This window comes from Salmo salar, chromosome ssa21, assembly GCF_905237065.1.
Source record: "Salmo salar chromosome ssa21, Ssal_v3.1, whole genome shotgun sequence".
Lineage (NCBI taxonomy): Eukaryota > Metazoa > Chordata > Actinopteri > Salmoniformes > Salmonidae > Salmo > Salmo salar.
In genome coordinates this window covers 33,453,893-33,472,466 of record NC_059462.1, presented here as the reverse complement: position 1 = coordinate 33,472,466, position 18,574 = coordinate 33,453,893, and the positions used below count along the sequence as shown (strand labels likewise).

Here is an 18,574-nt window from a genome sequence, read left to right as displayed (position 1 = left end):
CCTGTCTGTACCCATCTGTAAATAGCTCACCCAACTACCTCATCCCCATATTGTTATTTATACATTTTTTTGCTCTTTTGCACCCCAGTATCTCTACTTGCACATCAACATCTGCACATCTATCACTCCAGTTTTAATGTTAAATTGTAATTATTTCGCCTCTATGGCCTATTTATTGCCTTACCTCCCTAATTTTACTACATTTTCACACACTGTACATAGATATTTCTACTGTGTTATTGACTGTACATTTGTTTATCCCATGTGTAACTCTGTGTTGTTGTTTTTGTCACACTGCTTTGCTTTATCTTGGCCAGGTTGCAGTTGTAAATGAGAAGTTGTTCTCATCTGGCTTACCTGGTTAAATAATGGTGAAATATAAAAAAAATAAACACCCTCCTGGAACCAGGCCTCTGACCCCTACCTTTCACCTTTACAGCCAGGCAGACTCCCAACCCTGACCCCATGGAGCTCCAAACCCTGACTTCCAGCCCTGACCCCATATTCGGACCATGAACTTTCACAAACTACTGATTCAGACAATACCCAGAAACCCCTCAGAGAGAAATGAGACCATACTTTCTGTGCCAGTGCTCTGCTCTGTTTTGTTGACATCATGCCATTACAGCACGCAGGCCAGACAGTCAGACACTAATAAGAATTCCAGCAGCATTTTGATGGTAACCTCATATTATAATGGTGGCTGTGTTGGGCCGAGTGGGATTGGGTCGCTGCTTTGCTGTTATGTAACAGTGTGGAACTGAGGGACTGTCTAAATGGGTTTGGGCCTAATGCTTTCTACAGCCTGACTGGATGAATTACACAATAACAGGAAAACAGCTACAGAACTCCCGGTATCTACAACAGAGACATCTCAGACAGAAGGAAAGAGAGCCAGAGCTGGGACAGAGAAATAAAGGACCACCCACAGATCCAGGGCCAGGATGGGTAACAGGTAAAAGTCTCACTTTCCATTGCAGGTATAATTTTGGAGCTCCTTACATTAATTTGGATGTTACTGATACATTGTGAAAGTCACTCAAAATATTACATGTTTTTAAAGTTTCTAAATGAATGAAAGGCTACACACAGTTATTTAGGAGTCTGATTCTCTGTTTCTCCCAGCGCTGCCCCTCCTCAGCTCTCCTACTCTCCTCTCCAAGCGCTGCCCCTCCTCAGCTCTCCTACTCTCCTCTCCAAGCATCACCCCTCCTCAGCTCTCCTACTCTCCTCTCCCAGCGCCGTCCCTCCTCAGCTCTCCTACTCTCCTCTCCAAGCGTCACCCACTCAGACACTCTCCTCCCCAAATAGTTTTTACCATCCATTACTTCTGATTCCTTCCCTTCCTTTCAGCTGCACAGGGGAACAATACCTGCTCTGTCGGAATAGCAAGAACATTGGAATCTATTCGTTATTTTATCCAAACAAATACAAATATATATATTTCACAAACGCAAGGATTTTTTAATTTTTGGCAGATTGTTTTCACCTCTCATATCTATTGGATAAAGTTGTAGCCTATTGTAACGTCAGTAACGTTTTGAATGCCAATATTATATTATTAAACAGACCTGGAATTACATGAATGCGTTGCCGAATCGTCATTTGGATAAAAATTAGCACTTGAAGAGATTTTGGCTGTAACGAAATGAAGAGTCTTGATATCTTCGGTTTGAAGGATTGCAAGGTAAATTGACAGTAATCATTCTGAGCTCCCAAATGAAATGCCTATCCTACTGGTGGCAATTGCTGTCAAATTGCCACCAGATGCTAAAACTTTTTCCAACTAAGTATTTCCATGCAATGTAAAGGTGTAAAGTTGTGTCCTACATATAGATGCATTTACCTACCGAGGAAAAATAATGATTGTCTTCAATTTCATCACTCTGTGGCAGCGTTTAGCAGTGCGTCAAAGAATAGAGAGAGGTCAGTATCGTTTCGACGATAAAGGGAGGTCAGTATCCGTATAGAGGTCAGAGGATGATCGTTAACTGCTCGCCTGTGGAATGATTAGAGGGCAGGTTATTTGATGCAGACTCGTGCGTAAAACAATAGGAAACAGTTGGAGCTGCTGGTCGGATTTGATGCGTTAAATTCGGCCTATTAGTTACTGACTTTAGATACCGAGGTAAAGACAGTTTCTATTTGGATATTCGACGGATATTCGCGCTTTCAAACCTCAATAGCTTTCAAACCACTTGAGCAACAGACTCCAAATAAGTGTCACTATGTTGGAAAAATTGCGCACAACATTGCACAGGTCTTATTTTCACGATTTGGACATTCATTCGCTTTCCAAAGCTAATAAACGTGGAAATGTGAGCAGCATTTTGTATTCCATGTTGAATTAGTTAGGGAGTGTAAACAAAGTACAAACTTTTTACATTCGAATTTCAATAGCTCATTGGTCATGTGACCTACTTGACTCAAACAAGGTCCAAAATGTACACTGACTACCCTTCTATATTGCACACCCTTTAGTTTGTCTATTTGCAACTCACAAGATTTGACATGAATTTTTCTCAATTTCAAAAGCTCCTTGGTCATGTGACCTAGGGACTTCAAACAAGGTTCAGAATGTCCACCGAGTGGGCCTACGCATTGCACACCCTTTAGTTTGTCCATTTTCATCTCACAAGATTTTACATGAATTTTTCAAAATGTAGAATTTAAATAGCTCCTTGGTCAAGTGACCTAGTGACTTCAAACATGGTGCAGAATGTACCCTTCTATATTGCACACTCTTGTTTGTGTACTGTAAAATCATGCAGTGTAACGTACATTTTTCATAGTTTTACATTTCAATAGCTCCTTGGTCATGTCAATTACACACCTAAGAAGCGTGCAGTGGATATACACCCATATTGCATAACCTCTAGTTATGTCTCTTCTATATTGTTGTACGTTAATATTAGTTTGACAATTAGGGGGTTCAGTCCACTGTTGTGTTTACCCTTTTCTTTAATATTTATCTATAACAATTGGTAGTTCTAGGTACTTATTTTCCCTGTTTTTAATTTTTCCACAGTATTTAACAGCGGTACACAATAGGAGAGAGACAGATAATATCTCCTTTCATCGTTAATATCAACCATAAAGGAAAAGGGCAAAGTACGAGAGTCATGCTATTAATTGTCCAAAGCAGGGATGGAGAGTGAGCTAGTGAGGTAGGCTGCAGTGGGTTTGCTGGTCAATACATATACTGAACATGTAACCACAGTAATGGTGGCCAGTAAATCAATGAATAAAAATGTAATAATGACAAATTAAACAGAAATTGTAGACCTTTAATCTTTTCCAACATGTCAACAGACACTTAACTTCAAATAAGTATGAAACATTTCACAGTGTTAACTTTCTCTTCATCCCTGGTTGATGTACATTTCAGAACCTCTTCAGTGTGGATGGGGTATAGCAGACATTTTCAACAACAAAGACTGCACTTCCAGTTTGTGTTGTTTACTCTGTTGAACTCTTTTGTCTTCATTCCTAGTTACAGCACATGGAACCACCATTGGCATGCAAAACATTCAATCTAAAATAAAACAAAGCATAACACGTTATAAATAATATCAAAAATCAATGCAGTATGACGAATTAGCCATCCATTGTGTTATATCATAAATTGTCTTACATGCCGTCACTGTTGTCAAAAGATTATAAACATGTTAAATAAAGTTACTAACCCAGTCAGTCTTTGGGCCACATCCAGGTTCTTTATCAGTGGCACACATGAAGCAGTTGTTGGCTTTGTTGAACTCTGAAATCATAGGCATGAACTGAACATATGGCTGTCCCACACAACCACATAAAAATAAAGAATTTACATTTACTTTGAATTAAATGTCATTACATACCAGACATTTTTAGTATATCCTCAGCCATTTCTTTTCGCAGTTGCTCCATGTGTTTGTGAAGGTTCCATATCAATTTGGGAGGGGATGTTGGGGAAGTTCTGTGCAACTTCCTTGGCCATCTACACCAAAACATAAAATAGAGTTTTTGACCTAATTGTCACATAACAGCTAACCATTCATTATTGAAAATATAACTATCAAACCTGCATTACAAAGACCCCACAGCTGAAGGTGTCCTGCTGCATGGTGTGAGTTATTTCCCCTCCTTTCCACTTTATGTCCACCCAGCAGTTTTTTTCATGGCAGGATCTTCTCATTTTTAAGTATTCTCTTTTTTATGTAAACATAATGGAATTCTGATTAGTTATAGGCAAATGAATACACAAGCCACATTTGTATGCTGTTTTCCTTATCGCTATAATCTAGTAGTAATTTAGTAGTAGAGGTAATTTCCTTTATGCCCCATTCTACACACCGCCTAAATTATAGAATCTGAACCATTTACAGGACAATAATAAAAGTAGCATATAGGATCCAACCCTATCACAGAGTGAATAAATGTAGAGCATTTGTAGACTTTAAGAAAAAAATATTAAGTGACAGTTTCATCAGTATGTGCTTAAAGAAAGTCATATCACAAAGATCACAGATGGCAGTGCCCACTATGACAATAGAGAATGAATTGTAAGAACCAAAGTGTGTTTGTCAAAATAATATCTGAAAATGTCACTTGTTGAACGTAAACTTCTATTTGCAATAGCAATTTATGATATATGCAGTTGAGGGCTATTCCATGTACCAACACTACATGTAGGACGGACATAAGACATTCCCACATAAAGTATTTTTAAAATTTATTTTATTTTTTATTTCACCTTTATTCAACCGGTTAAGCCAGTTGAGAACAAGTTCTCATTTACAACTGCGACCTGGCCAAGATAAAGCAAAGCAGTGTGACACAAACAACAACACAGAGTTACACATGGGAGTAAACAAATGTACAGTCAATAACACAATAGAAAAGTCTACATACAGTGTGTGCAAATTAAGTAAGATTAGGGAGGTAAGGCAATAAATAGGCTATAGTGGCAAAATAATTACAATTTCGCAAATGAACACTGGAGTGATAGATGTGCAGAAGATGAATGTGCAAGTAGAGATACTGGGGTGCAAAGGAGCAAAAAAATAAATATATATAAATAAAATAAATAACAATATGGGGATGAGGTAGTTTGATGGGCTATTTCCAGATGGGCTATGTATAGATGCAATGATCTGTAAGCTGCTCTGATAGCTGATGCTTAAAGATAGTGAGGGAGATATGAGTCTCCAGCTTCAGTGATTTTTGCAATTCGTTCCAGTCATTGGCAGCAGAGAATTGGAAGGAAAGGCGGCCAAAGAAGGATTTGGCTTTGGGGTTGACCAGTGAAATATACCTGCTGGAGAGCATGCTACGGGTGGGTGCTGCTATGGTGACCAGTGAGCTGAGATAAGGCGGAGCTTTACCTAGCAAGGACTTATAGATGACCTGGAGCCAGTGGGTTTGGCGACGAATATGAAGCGAGGGCCAGCCAACGAGAGCATACAGGTCGCAGTGGTGGGTAGTATATGGGGCTTTGGTGACAAAACGGATGGCACTGTGATAGACTGCATCCAATTTGCTGAGTAGAGTGTTGGAGGCTATTTTGTAAATGACACCGCCGAAGTCACGGATCGGTAGGATAGTCAGTTTTACGAGGGTATGTTTGGCAGAAGTAGTTGTCACGATCGTGATAATGGACGGACCAAGGCGCAGCGTGAGTTGAGTTCCACATCTTTATTTAAAGTGAAAGTTAAACAAAAAAACAATAACAAACAACGAAACATGAACTATGTGGTGCTGAATGCACTCACACAAAACAATATCCCACAAACACAGGTGAGAAAAGGAACACATTAAATATGATCCCCAATTAGAGGCAACGATAATCAGCTGCCTCCAATTGGGAACCATACTCACACCAACATAGAAATATAATACTAGAACACCCCCTAGTCACACTCTGACCTACTGCACCATAGAGCACCCCAAGGGCTCTCTATGGTCAGGGCGTGACAGTACCCCCCCCCACCCCAAATGTGCGGACTCCGACCGCAAAACCTGAACTTGGATGGGGAGGGTTAGGGTGGGCAACTAGCGGCGGCGGCGGCGGCTCCGGTGCGGGATGTAGCCCCCGCTCAGACCGCGGATCTGGCCCTGAAGCCGGGCTGACCGCCGTGCCCGGACTGGGCACTGGCGCAGAGGAAGGCTCCGGCAATGGAGCGGAACTGGACGCCTTGCCTGGGCTGAGCACCGGCGCAGAGGAAGGCTCCGGCCATGGAGAGGGACTGGACGCCATGCCTGGACTGGGCACCAGCGCAGAGGAAGGCTCCGGCCATGGAGCGGGACTGGACGCCATGCCTGGACTGGGCACCGGCGCAGAGGAAGGCTCCAGCCATGGAGCAGGACTGGACGCCTTGCCTGGACTGGGCACCAGCGCAGAAGAAGGCTCCAGCCATGGCACCGGCGCAGGAAGCTCCGGGTCGTGGACCGTCACTGGACGCTCCGGGCCGTTAATCGTCACTGGAGGCTCCGGACCGTTGACCGACGCTGGAGGCTCCGGACCGTTGACCGTCGCTGGAGGCTCCGGACCGTTGACCGTCGCTGGAGGCTCCGGACCGTTGACCGTCGCTGGAAGCTCTGGACCGTTGACCGTCGCTGGAAGCTCCGGACCGTTGACCGTCGCTGGAAGCTCCGGACCGTTGACCGTCGCTGGAAGCTCCGGACCGTTGACCGTCGCTGGAAGCTCTGGACTGTGGACCGTTGACCGTCGCTGGAAGCTCTGGACTGTGAACCGTCGCTGGAAGCTCTGGACTGTGAACCGTCGCTGGAAGCTCTGGACTGTGAACCGTCGCTGGAAGCTCCGGACTGTGAACCGTCGCTGGAGGTTCCGGGCCGTGGACTGCCGCTGGAGTCTCCGGACCGTGGACCTTCGCTGGAAGCTCTGGACTGTGCGTGGAGCTGGAACAGGTGGCACCGGACTGATGACACGCTCTTCAGGGCGAGTGTGGGGAGCCGACACATGACTTACTGGGCTAGAGAGGCGCACTGGAGGCCTGGTGCATGGAGACGGCACAGGTGGCACCGGACTGATGACACGCTCTTCAGGGCGAGTGCGGGGAGCTGGCACAGGATGTAACGGACTGGGGACAGGCACTTCAGGGAGGGTGCGGGGAGCTGGCACAGGACTCACCAGACTGCTGACAGGCTCTTCAGATCGAATGTTGTGCAGAACACACCTGCACAACATCTCTCTCCTCTCTCTCTCCCAACTTCTCCATCGCCTCCCTGACGGTCTTTGGCTCTTCAAGACGAGTGCGGGAAGCTGGCACAGATGGCACCGGACTGATGACTCGCTCTGACCGGCACAGGACGTTCTTGTGAGACGAAAATTGACTAACTAAAGGGTGTGCAATATAGAAGGGTAGTAAGTGGACATACTGAACCTTGTTTGAAGTCATTAGGTCACATGACCAAGGAGCTATTGCAATTTTAAATTTTTTTTAATTCATGTAAAATCATGTGAGATGAAAATGTACAATCTAAAGGGTGTGCAATGTGTAGGCCCACTGAGTGGACATTCGGAACCTTGATTGAAGTCACTAGGTCACATGACCAAGATGCTATTGAAATTTTTAATTAAGAAAAATCACGTAAAAACATGTGAGATGAATGGACAAACTAAAGGGTGTGCAATATAGAAGGGTAGTCAGTGGACATTCTGAACGTTGTTTGAGTCCAGTAGGTCATATGACCAATGAGCTATTGAAATTCTAAAATGTAAATAAATAATTTTAAATAGTGCAAGATGTAAATCGACAAAAAGATAAATGTGTGCAATGTGTATCTATGCCATCGGGCTAGCTAGAACCAGTTTTGAAAGTTTAAGGAGTAATGGTGAAATAGCTATTGAAATTTGAATAAATGTGATTTGTCACTATGTTGACGGTCCCTAACTGCTTTTGGTGAACGTAAGGAAAACTACAGGCGAATATCCGTTGAATATCCAATCTGAAACTGTCTTTACCTCGGTACTTTAGATAGCTTGATCTTCTCCTTTGTGAACAACTGTTGATATTTTTTCACATACCTTGAAATGTCAGAACAATGTCAAAGATAGCGTGGTCGTTTTCACTGCTGGTCAGGACGTTAGAATAACCAGACTGAGACTGTAGGCTAATTTCCACGGGAATGTCAGCACAAGCCTTGAGAATGTGTGTCAGTGCTGTGTGTGTCAGTGCCATCAAGCCCTGTAGTACACTGGACAATAGCCACCATTTGCATTGATCTGGTATGATGAGTGTAATTTCATAGTTTTGATGTGTTCACTATTATTCTACAATGTAGAAAATAGTAAAAATAAAGAAAAACCCTTGAATGAGTAGGTGTGTCCAAACTTTTGAATGGTACTGTAAATATTTCTATATTGGCAGTGAGGGTCCTTCCTATTGAAGATGGCTCCCAGTGTGTGTGGTGTGTCTCTGGCTGTGGTGGTGGTGTTAGTGACCCTGGTGTCTCCTGGAGGTGCCTGCCCTCGGCCCTGCTCCTGCTACCAGCCCACTGAACTACACTGCACCTTCAGGTCCCTGCTCACCATACCACAGCTTCTACCACAACATACACTACACATCAACCTAGGGTAAGGCTTGCACAAAAATACACACACACACACACACACACACACACACACACACACACACACACACACACACACACACACACACACACACACACACACACACACACACACACACACACACACACACACACACACACACATTCCATTGGCTGATGCTGTTTCTCTCTGGTATTTGAAAGGTTCAACAGTATCAGCATGATCCCAGACAGCTCATTGGCTGGTCTGAGGAGGCTGGAGCTGCTGATGCTTCATGGTAATGACATCCGTGAGATTCCTGACCGAGCGTTCCAAGATCTGTCCTCCCTTCAGGTACTGAGGCTTATAGAGTTGACATGGAGAGGAGAGGGGTCGAATGAGCTAATAATTGGATGCAAATGTCCATAGTTCTATTGAGCTTAGACACAGTCTGCTATTGTGTTCATTTGACTCACATTGATGCGTATGTATTGTTGTTTATAGCTGGAGGGGTTTATACCATGTATTTTCAATTATCATTCATTCATTGCTCCATCCATCCATTTTTTTCCCCCAGGTCCTGAAGCTAAGTTATAACAAGCTGAGGGAGATCTCAGCAGAGAGCTTCTCAGGCCTGTCCTCACTACTGCGACTCCACCTGGATCACAACCAGCTGCAGTTCCTGCACCCCCAGGCCCTGCTCCGCCTCCCCAACCTCAGACTGATCCGACTGCAGGGGAACCGGCTCCACCAGCTGCACCCGCAGGCCTTCTGCACTCTATCCCTACTGCAGACATTCTGCTACTCCAACCTCAGGTGGGTTTTCGTGTGCCTTAATTGTGCATTTATTAGTCTATTCACTCTTAGTCTTTGGTCACACCTAACAGTAGTGCACTAGAGTAGTGCACTGCTTAGGGAATAGGGTATAATTTGTGACTGGACTATCCCCCTCCTCTCCCAAGGCATCTGGATGTGTCCAACAACAGTCTGACTATCCTGCCTAGGGACACACTGAGGACTGCCCCTCTTCTGGAGTCCCTGGCTCTGCAGGCCAACCCTTGGTCCTGCGATTGCAGCATGGCTTGGATGCAGGCCTGGAGCATCTCTCACCCAGGTGCCTATCACACTACACTAACGCCTAATACTACACAGAGACTTAGGGATGAAACATCGATCCCTGGTCATATCAGCCCGTGGGAAGATGCTTGAGGATGGAGGTGCTACAGACGTCTATATTGATGAGCAACAGATGGCTATATCGGTCCGCTAATACATTAAACTCAGTTTTTCACAATTCCTGACATTTAATACTAGTAGAAATTCCCTGTTTTAGGTCAGTTAGGATCACCACTTTATTTTAAGATTGTGAAATGTCAGAATAATAGTAGAGAGAATGATTTATTTCAGCTTTTATTTCTTTCATCACATTCCCAGTGGGTCAGAAGTTTACATACACTCAACTAGTATATAGTAGCATTGCCTTTAAATTGTTTAACTTGGGTCAAACGCTTCAGGTAGCCTTCCACAAGCTTCCCACAATAAGTTGGGGGAATTTTGGCCCATTCCTCCTGACAGAGCTGCTGTAACTGCGTCAGGTTTATAGGCCTCCTTGCTCACACAAGCTTTTTCAGGTCTCCCACAAATGTTCTATTGGATTGAGGTCAGGACTTTGTGATGGCCACTCCAATACCTTGACTTTGTTGTCCTTAAGCCATTTTGCCCCAACTTTGGAAGTATGCTTGGGGTCATTGTCCATTTGGAAGACCCATTTACGACCAAGCTTAAACTTCCTGACTGATGTCTGGAGATGTTGCTTCAATATATCCACATAATCTTCCTGTCTCATGATGCCATCTATTTTGTGAAGTGCACCAGTCCCTCCTGCAGCAAAGCACCCCCACAACATGATGCTGCCACCCACGTGCTTCACGGTTGGGATGGTGTTCTTCAGCTTGCAGCCTCCCCCTTTTTCCTCCAAACATAACAATGTTAATTATGTCCAAACAGTTCTATTTTTGTTTCATCAGACCAGAGGACATTTCTCCAAAAAGTACAATCTTTGTCCCCATGTGCAGTTGCAAACTGTAGTCTGGCTTTTTTATGGCAGTTTTGGAGCAGTGGCTTCTTCCTTGCTGAGCGGCCTTTCATGTTATGTCGATATAGGACTCGTTTTACTGTGGAAATAGATACTTTTGTACCAGTTTCCTCCAGCATCTTCACAAGGTCCTTTGCTGTTGTTCTGGGATTGATTTGCACTTTTCCCACCAAAGTACCTTCATCTCTAGAGACAGAATGCGTCTCCTTCCTGAGCGGAATGACGGCTGCGTGGTCCCATGGTGTTTATACTTGCGTACTATTGTTTCTACAGATGAAGGTGGTACCTTCAGGCATTTGGAAATTGCTCCCAAGGATAAACCAGACTTGTGGTCTCCAATTATTTTCTGAGGTCTTGGCTGATTTCTTTTGATTTTCCCATGATGTCAAGCAAAGAGGTACTGAGTTTGAAGGTAGGCCTTGCGAAAGTATTCGGCCCCCTTTTCGACCTTTTGCCACATTTCAGGCTTCAAACATAAAGATATAAAACTGTAATTTTTTGTGAAGAATCAACAACAAGTGGGACACAATCATGAAGTGGAACGAAATTTTGGGGATATTTCAAACTTTTTTAAGAAATAAAAAACGGAAAAATTGGGCGTGCAAAATTATTCAGCCCCCTTAAGTTAATACTTTGTATTACAGCTGATTACAGCTGTAAGTCGCTTGGGGTATGTCTCTATCAGTTTTGCACATCGAGAGACTGAAATTTTTGCCCATTCCTCCTTGCAAAACAGCTCGAGCTCAGTGAGGTTGGATGGAGAGCGTTTGTGAACAGCAGTTTTCAGTTCTTTCCACAGATTCTCGATTGGATTCAGGTCTGGACTTTGACTTGGCCATTCTAACACCTGGATATGTTTATTTGTGAACCATTCCATTGTAGATTTTGCTTTATGTTTTGGATCATTGTCTTGTTGGAAGACAAATCTCCGTCCCAGTCTCAGGTCTTTTGCAGACTCCATCAGGTTTTCTTCCAGAATGGCCCTGTATTTGGCTCCATCCATCTTCCCATCAATTTTAACCATCTTCCCTGCCCCTGCTGAAGAAAAGCAGGCCCAAACCATGATGCTGCCACCACCATGTTTGACAGTGGGGATGGTGTATTCAGGGTGATGAGCTGTGTTGCTTTTACGCCAAACATAACGTTTTGCATTGTTGCCAAAAAGTTCGATTTTGGTTTCATCTGACCAGAGCACCTTCTTCCACATGTTTGGTGTGTCTCCCAGGTGGCTAGTGGCAAACGTTAAACAACACTTTTTATGGATATCTTTAAGAAATGGCTTTCTTCTTGCCACTCTTCCATAAAGGCCAGATTTGTGCAGTATACGACTGATTGTTGTCCTATGGACAGAGTCTCCCACCTCAGCTGTAGATCTCTGCAGTTCATCCAGAGTGATCATGGGCCTCTTGGCTGCATCTCTGATCAGTCTTCTCCTTGTATGAGCTGAAATTTTAGAGGGACGGCCGGGTCTTCGTAGATTTGCAGTGGTCTGATACTCCTTCCATTTCAATATTATCGCTTGCACAGTGCTCCTTGGGATGTTTAAAGCTTGGGAAATCTTTTTGTATCCAAATCCGGCTTTAAACTTCTCCACAACAGTATCTTGGACCTGCCTGGTGTGTTCCTTGTTCTTCATGATGCTCTCTGCGCTTTAAACGGACCTCTGAGACTACCACAGAGCAGGTGCATTTATACGGAGACTTGATTACACACAGGTGGATTCTATTTATCATCATTAGTCATTTAGGTCAACATTGGATCATTCAGAGCCTCACTGAACTTCTGGAGAGAGTTTGCTGCACTGAAAGTAAAGGGGCTGAATAATTTTGCACGGCCAATTTTTCAGTTTTTAAATTTGTTAAAAAAGTTTGAAATATCCAATCAATTTCGTTCCACTTCATAATTGTGTCCCACTTGTTGTTGATTCTTCACAAAAAATTACAGTTTTATATCTTTATGTTTGAAGACTGAAATGTTGCAAAAGGTCGAAAAGTTCAAGGGGGCCGAATACTTTCGCAAGGCACTGTACATCCACAAGGACAGCTCCAATTGACTCAAATGATGTCAATTAGCCTATCAGAAGCTTCTAAAGCCATGACATCATTTTCTGGAATTTTCCAAGCTGTTTAAAGGCACAGTCAACTTAGTGTATGTAAACTTCTGACCCAGTGAAATTGTGATACAGTGAATTATAAGTGAAATAATCTGTTTGTAAACAATTGTTGGAAAAATTACTTGTGTCATGCACAAAGTAGATGTCCTCACCGACTTGCCAAAACTATAGTTTGTTAACAAGAAATTTGTGGAGTGGTTGAAAAGCGAGTTTTACTGACTCCAACCTAAGTGTATGGAAACTTCTGACTTCAACTGTATATTTTTTTTATTATGATTTTTTAGTGGGTGCTGCAGCAACCTCAGCACCCCTACTTCCCACGGCTATGCCCCAAACCGATACCAATGTAAAAAATGTTGCTCAAATTACTTCATTCCACCTCCAAAAGCACAAGAAAGAGGATTTCAACACTCACCCTCTCAGTTTGTTCTGAAAGCATTTCGGTTAGAAAGAGAAGAGTAGCATTCCTGAAGCATTATTTTGTTTAAATATAATTTAATCGCTGAGAAATTATGGTAATTGATTGCACCCACATTGGCAATTTTAATTGAAAGATTCATTTCAGAGGAGGCTGGTAGGATAAGCTATAGGAGGATGGGCTCATTTTAAGGGCTGGAATGGAATGAATGGAACGGTATCAAACGTATGGAAACCACATGTTTCATTCCATTTTATTTATTCCATTCCAGCCATTACTATGAGCCCATCATCCTATAATTTCTCCCACCAGCTTCCTCTGATTCATATTCTCTTCAATAAATATAGAACCTAATCCCATCCTAACAACCAGTATACAGTATCAGTTCTTTATGTCTGACAAGTAGTATGGAGCTGCTGCTTGGAGTATTGCTTCTTCAACCTTTGTGAATCTAGTGATGTTTTTTTCCCCTGTTCAAAGAAATTAGCCATTGAAGTCGCTTGTATTCTTTACCATAAATTAATGTGAAAGTACCAAATTTTGCCCACTAAATGCCACTGTTCCTGCTACTGCCACCACACCCTTTTATCCATTTTGCTGATTTATTAAATGGAACACCTACTTTTCTTTGCAACTTTGGGTAGAAAACCAATAGCTTTTGCTCATTATGAAAATAAATTGTGTGGTCAATTGTGTGGTCAAGCCAGTCCTCCATGAAAGTAATTCAGTTTGTCCTTCTCTTAGCAACCTAATGCTTAAACCCAACTCTCCTTGAATAGTCCTTACAATGGCAGCTCTCTGAGAGGACTATCCATATGGTGCAATTCTGATGTGAAGACTTCTCCTACAAGCTAAAAACTTTGATGGAGATTTGGGCTAGTGATTAAAATGTTGTGACAACCCTAATAAAATGATAAACCATTGCATGGCAGTCATAGGTTTTTTAATAAAATGAAAAGAAAACATCTCTATATGTAGTGTGATTAGTGAAATGTTCCATTAAACCCAACCTGATACCATTACCATTGCAAAACACTATACAGTGTGTGTTTGGGAATTTTACCATTGAAGACCATTAGAGACCATAATATTGAAACCATTAGAACTGCTGTAGCCTAATGGTATGCTTGTTCGCCAATCACCAGGAATGGTCTAACTAATCCAGACCTTTTGTAAGGAAATAAACCATACACAGAGGAGCCGTTTCCTGGACATAAGTTAAGTCTAAGAGAAGGACAAGATTAATTGCTTTCATGGAGGACTGGTTTGAATTGTGAGGATGACCACACAATTTATTTTCATCATGAGCTGTTGGTTTTCTACCCAAAGTTGCAAAGAAAATGTTGTGGTCGATTTAATTAACACAATAGACCATCAAAATTGGTTAAAGGGTATGGTGGCAGTAGCAGGAACAGCGGCATCTAGTGGGCAAAATGTTGGTACTTTCACACTAATTTATGGTATAGAATGCAAGCGATTTGGCTAATTTCGCTGAACAGGGGAAAAAAAGCATCACCAGATTCACAGGGAGTACATTATAAAGGTTGAAGAAGCAATACTCCAAGCAGCAGCGCCGTACTTGTCAGACATAGAGAACTGATACTGTATACTGGTTATTGGGGTGGGATTGGCATGGGGTGTGGGGTGTCCATGGGTGGATTTTGATCATTTTATTGGATTCCTCATGTCTTACTCATTGTTAGGAAGAAATATGGTAGAAATAAGATGTTAGGTAGTATATATATTGAAGATTATATGAATCCTATCAATTAAAATGGCCAATTTGGGTACAATCAATTAGCTTAATTTCTATTTTTAAAAACTTCAAAAAAATTATGTTTCAGGAATTCAGATCTTATCTGTTTCTAACTACATAAACGATTTCAGAACAATATCAGATGGTGGGTGTCATGGCTTGATAAACTCACATGGAATGACCCAACTGTGTTCTCTCCTTCAGTGTCAAACTAAGCAGTGTTGACAGTCATTGATCTACAAGTAATTTTCCATCACGAAAATCCCCAGGCAATATCAGTAGCCTAGTCAAACTGCGTGCTGTGCGCAGCTATGTGCGCTGACCAATGAGAGGTAGGCCATGATCTGGCACAACTGTACGTCACTTTCAGCATTCAAAGTTATGCAAAATGGCTTTTGCAATATTAGGCTTTATTAGTTGAGTAACAGCCAATGTGATTTGCTTGGTTATTTTTATTACATGTGCTATTGAAAATGGTCCAGATTTAAAGTAGCCTAAGATACCGCCGGAGAAACAACTCTCTCATCAAGCTATAGGTAGGCTCCATGTTGATCGGGGTTTACATTCCATTTTATTTTGATTGTTCAGGTTCACCATCATCAAGTTTTGGTAGTTTTAAAAAAAAACAATCAGTATATATGGTCATTATTAGATATACAAGGTAAAGTTGATAATTTCATAAAGAAGACAGCAATCACTTTTGCTACACATGTGATACCCGCATTGCATGGTCGAAGCAGGAGAAGAAGAGAAGCTCACTCCAAGTCAGTCAAAACTTCCAAACGATGAGTTGGGGGTGAAATCCAAAATTGTCCTATACATTCATTGGCTATCTCATAGCACATTTTCTAAGATAAATATTGATACATTACTAGCTCTAACACTTTTAATCTACAATGCACACACACACACATACACACACACACACACACACACACGCACACACGCACACACACACACACACACACACACACACACACACACACACACACACACACACACACACACACACACACACACACACACACACACACACACACAGACTCCCAGCCCTGACCCCATATTCGTACCATACCTAATATGAATTATCGCAAACTACTGATTCAGACGATGCCCAGAAACCCCTCAGAGGGAAATGAGCCCATACTTTTTTTGCCACTGCTCTGCTCTGTGCTGTTGACATCATGCCATTACACAATGCAGGCCAGACAGTCAGACACTAATATGAATTCTAGCAGCATTTTTGGTGGTAACCTCATATACAGTGCATTCGGAAAGTATTCAGACCCCTTGACTTTTAACACATTTTGTTACGTTACAGCCTTATTCCAAAATGTATTAAATAGTTTGTTCCTTCTCATTAATCTACACACAATACCCCATAATGAAAAAGCAAAAACAGGTTTAGATTTTTTGCAAATTTATAAATTAAATAAATAAACTGAAATATCACATTTACATAAGTATTCAGACCCTTTACTCAGTACTTTGTTGAAGCACCTGTGCCACCAATTACAGCCTGAATTCTTCTTGGGTATGACGCAAAAAAATTGACACACCTGTATTTGGGGAGTTTCATTCTTCTCTGCAGATCCTCTCAAGCTCTGTCAGGTTGGATGGGGAGCGTCGCTGCACAGCTATTTTCAGGTCTCTCCAGAGATGTTCAATTGGGTTCAAGTCCGACCTCTAGCTGGGCCACTCAAGGACATTCAGAGACTTGTCCCGAAGCCACTCCTGCGTTGTCTTGGCTGTGTGCTTAGGGTCATTGTCCTGTTGGAAGGTGAACCTTCGCCCCAGTCTGAGGTCCTGAGCGCTCTGGAGCAGGTTTTCATCAAGAATATCTCTGTACTTTGCTCTGTTCATCTTTCCCTCGATCCTGACTCATCTCCCAGTCCCTGCCGCTGAAAAACATCCCCACAGCATGATGCTGCCACCACTATTCTTCACCGTAGGGATGGTGCCAGGTTTCCTCCAGACGTGACGAAAGGGCATTCAGGCCAAAGAGTTCAATCTTGGTTCCATCAGACCAAAGAATCTTGTTTCTTGTGGTCTGAAAGTCCTTTAGGTGGCTTTTGGCAAACTCCAAGCAGGCTTCCGTCTGGCCACTGTACCATAAAGGCCTGATTGGTGGAGTTCTGCAGAGATGGTTGTCCTTCTGGAAGGTTCTCCCATATCCACAGAAGAACTCCGGAGCTCTGTCAGAGTGACCATCGGGTTCTTGGTCACCTCCCTGACCAAGGCCCTTCTCCCCCGATTGCTCAGTTTGGCCGGGCGGACTGCTCTAGGAAGATTTAAGAATGATGGTGTAACCGATGTGAAATGGCTAGTTAGTTAGCGGTGGTGCGCACTAATAGTGTTTCAATCGGTGACGTCACTCGCTCTGAGACTTGAAGTAGGGTTTCCCCTTGCGTTGCAAGGGCCGCGGCTTTTGTGGCGCGATGGGTAACGATGCTTCGTGGGGTGTTAGTTGTTGATGTGTGCAAGGGTCCCTGGTTCGAGCCCAGGTTGGGGCGAAGAGAGGGCCGGAACCTACACTGTTACAGAGGGCACTGTGTTCTTGCTGACCTTCAATGCTGCAGACATTTTTTGTACCCTTTCCCAGATCTGTCCCTCGACACAATCCTATCTCGGGGGCTCTACAGACAATTCTTTCGACCTCATGGCTGGGTTTTTGCTCTGACATGCACTGTCAACTGTGGGACCTTATATAGACAGGTGTGTGCTTTTCCAAATCATGTCCAAGCAATTGAATTTACCACAGGTGGAATTGTTTAACTTGGGTCAAACGTTTGGGTAGCCTTCCACAAGCTTCCCACAATAAGTTGGGTGAATTTTGGCCCATTCCTCCTGACAGAGCTGGTGTAACTGAGTCAGGTTTGTAGGCCTCCTTGCTCACACAAGCTTTTTCAGTTCTGTCCACAAATTTTCCCGAGGATTAAGGTCAGGGCTTTGTGATGGCCACTCCAATACTTTGACTTTGTTGTTCTTAAGCCATTTTGCCACAACTTTTCCATTTGGAAGACCCATTTGCGACCAAGCTTTAACTTCCTGACTGATGTCTTGAAATGTTGCTTCAATATATCCACATAATTTTCCTTCCTCATGAAGCCATCTATTTTGTGAAGTGCACCAGTCCCTCCTGCAGCAAAGCACCCCCACAACATGATGCTGCCACCCCCATGCTTCTTGGTTGGGATGGTGTTCTTCGGCTTGCAAGCCTCCCCCTTTTTCCTCCAAACATAACGATGGTCATTATGGACAAACAGTTCTATTTTTGTTTCATAAGAGCAGAGGACATTCCTCAAAAAATAACAATCTTTGTCCCCATGTGCAGTTGCAAACCGTAGTCTGGCTTTTTTTTATGGTGGTTTTGGAGCAGTGGCTTCTTCCTTGCTGAGCGGCCTTTCAGGTTATGTCGATATAGGGCTCGTTTTACTGTGGATATAGATACTTTTGTACCTGTTTTCTCCAGCATCTTCACAGGGTCCTTTGCTGTTGTTCTGGGATTGATTTGCACTTTCAGGTGTTTGGAAATTTCTCCCAAGGATGAACCAGACTTGTGGAGGTCTCCAATTTGTTTCTGAGGTCTTGGATGATTTCTTTTGATTTTCCCATGATGTCAAGCAAAGAGGCACTGAGTTTGAAGGTAGGCCTTGAAATAC

The 18,574-nt window shown here is 43.0% G+C and overlaps 1 protein-coding gene across 1 annotated transcript in view; it reads left to right on the top strand.

The window, feature by feature from the left end:
- The first annotated feature begins 1,348 nt into the window (after nt 1–1,348).
- The window catches only part of LOC106582197 (immunoglobulin superfamily member 10), a 29,656-nt gene continuing 12,430 nt past the window's right edge, over nt 1,349–18,574 (top strand). Inside the window, exons 1-5 of the mRNA XM_045704899.1 lie at nt 1,349–1,687; nt 8,370–8,575; nt 8,755–8,884; nt 9,108–9,346; nt 9,493–9,644. Coding sequence (XP_045560855.1) covers nt 8,391–8,575; nt 8,755–8,884; nt 9,108–9,346; nt 9,493–9,644 — 706 coding nt within the window. The 5' untranslated portion in view covers nt 1,349–1,687; nt 8,370–8,390. The remainder of the gene's footprint in view (nt 1,688–8,369; nt 8,576–8,754; nt 8,885–9,107; nt 9,347–9,492; nt 9,645–18,574) is intronic.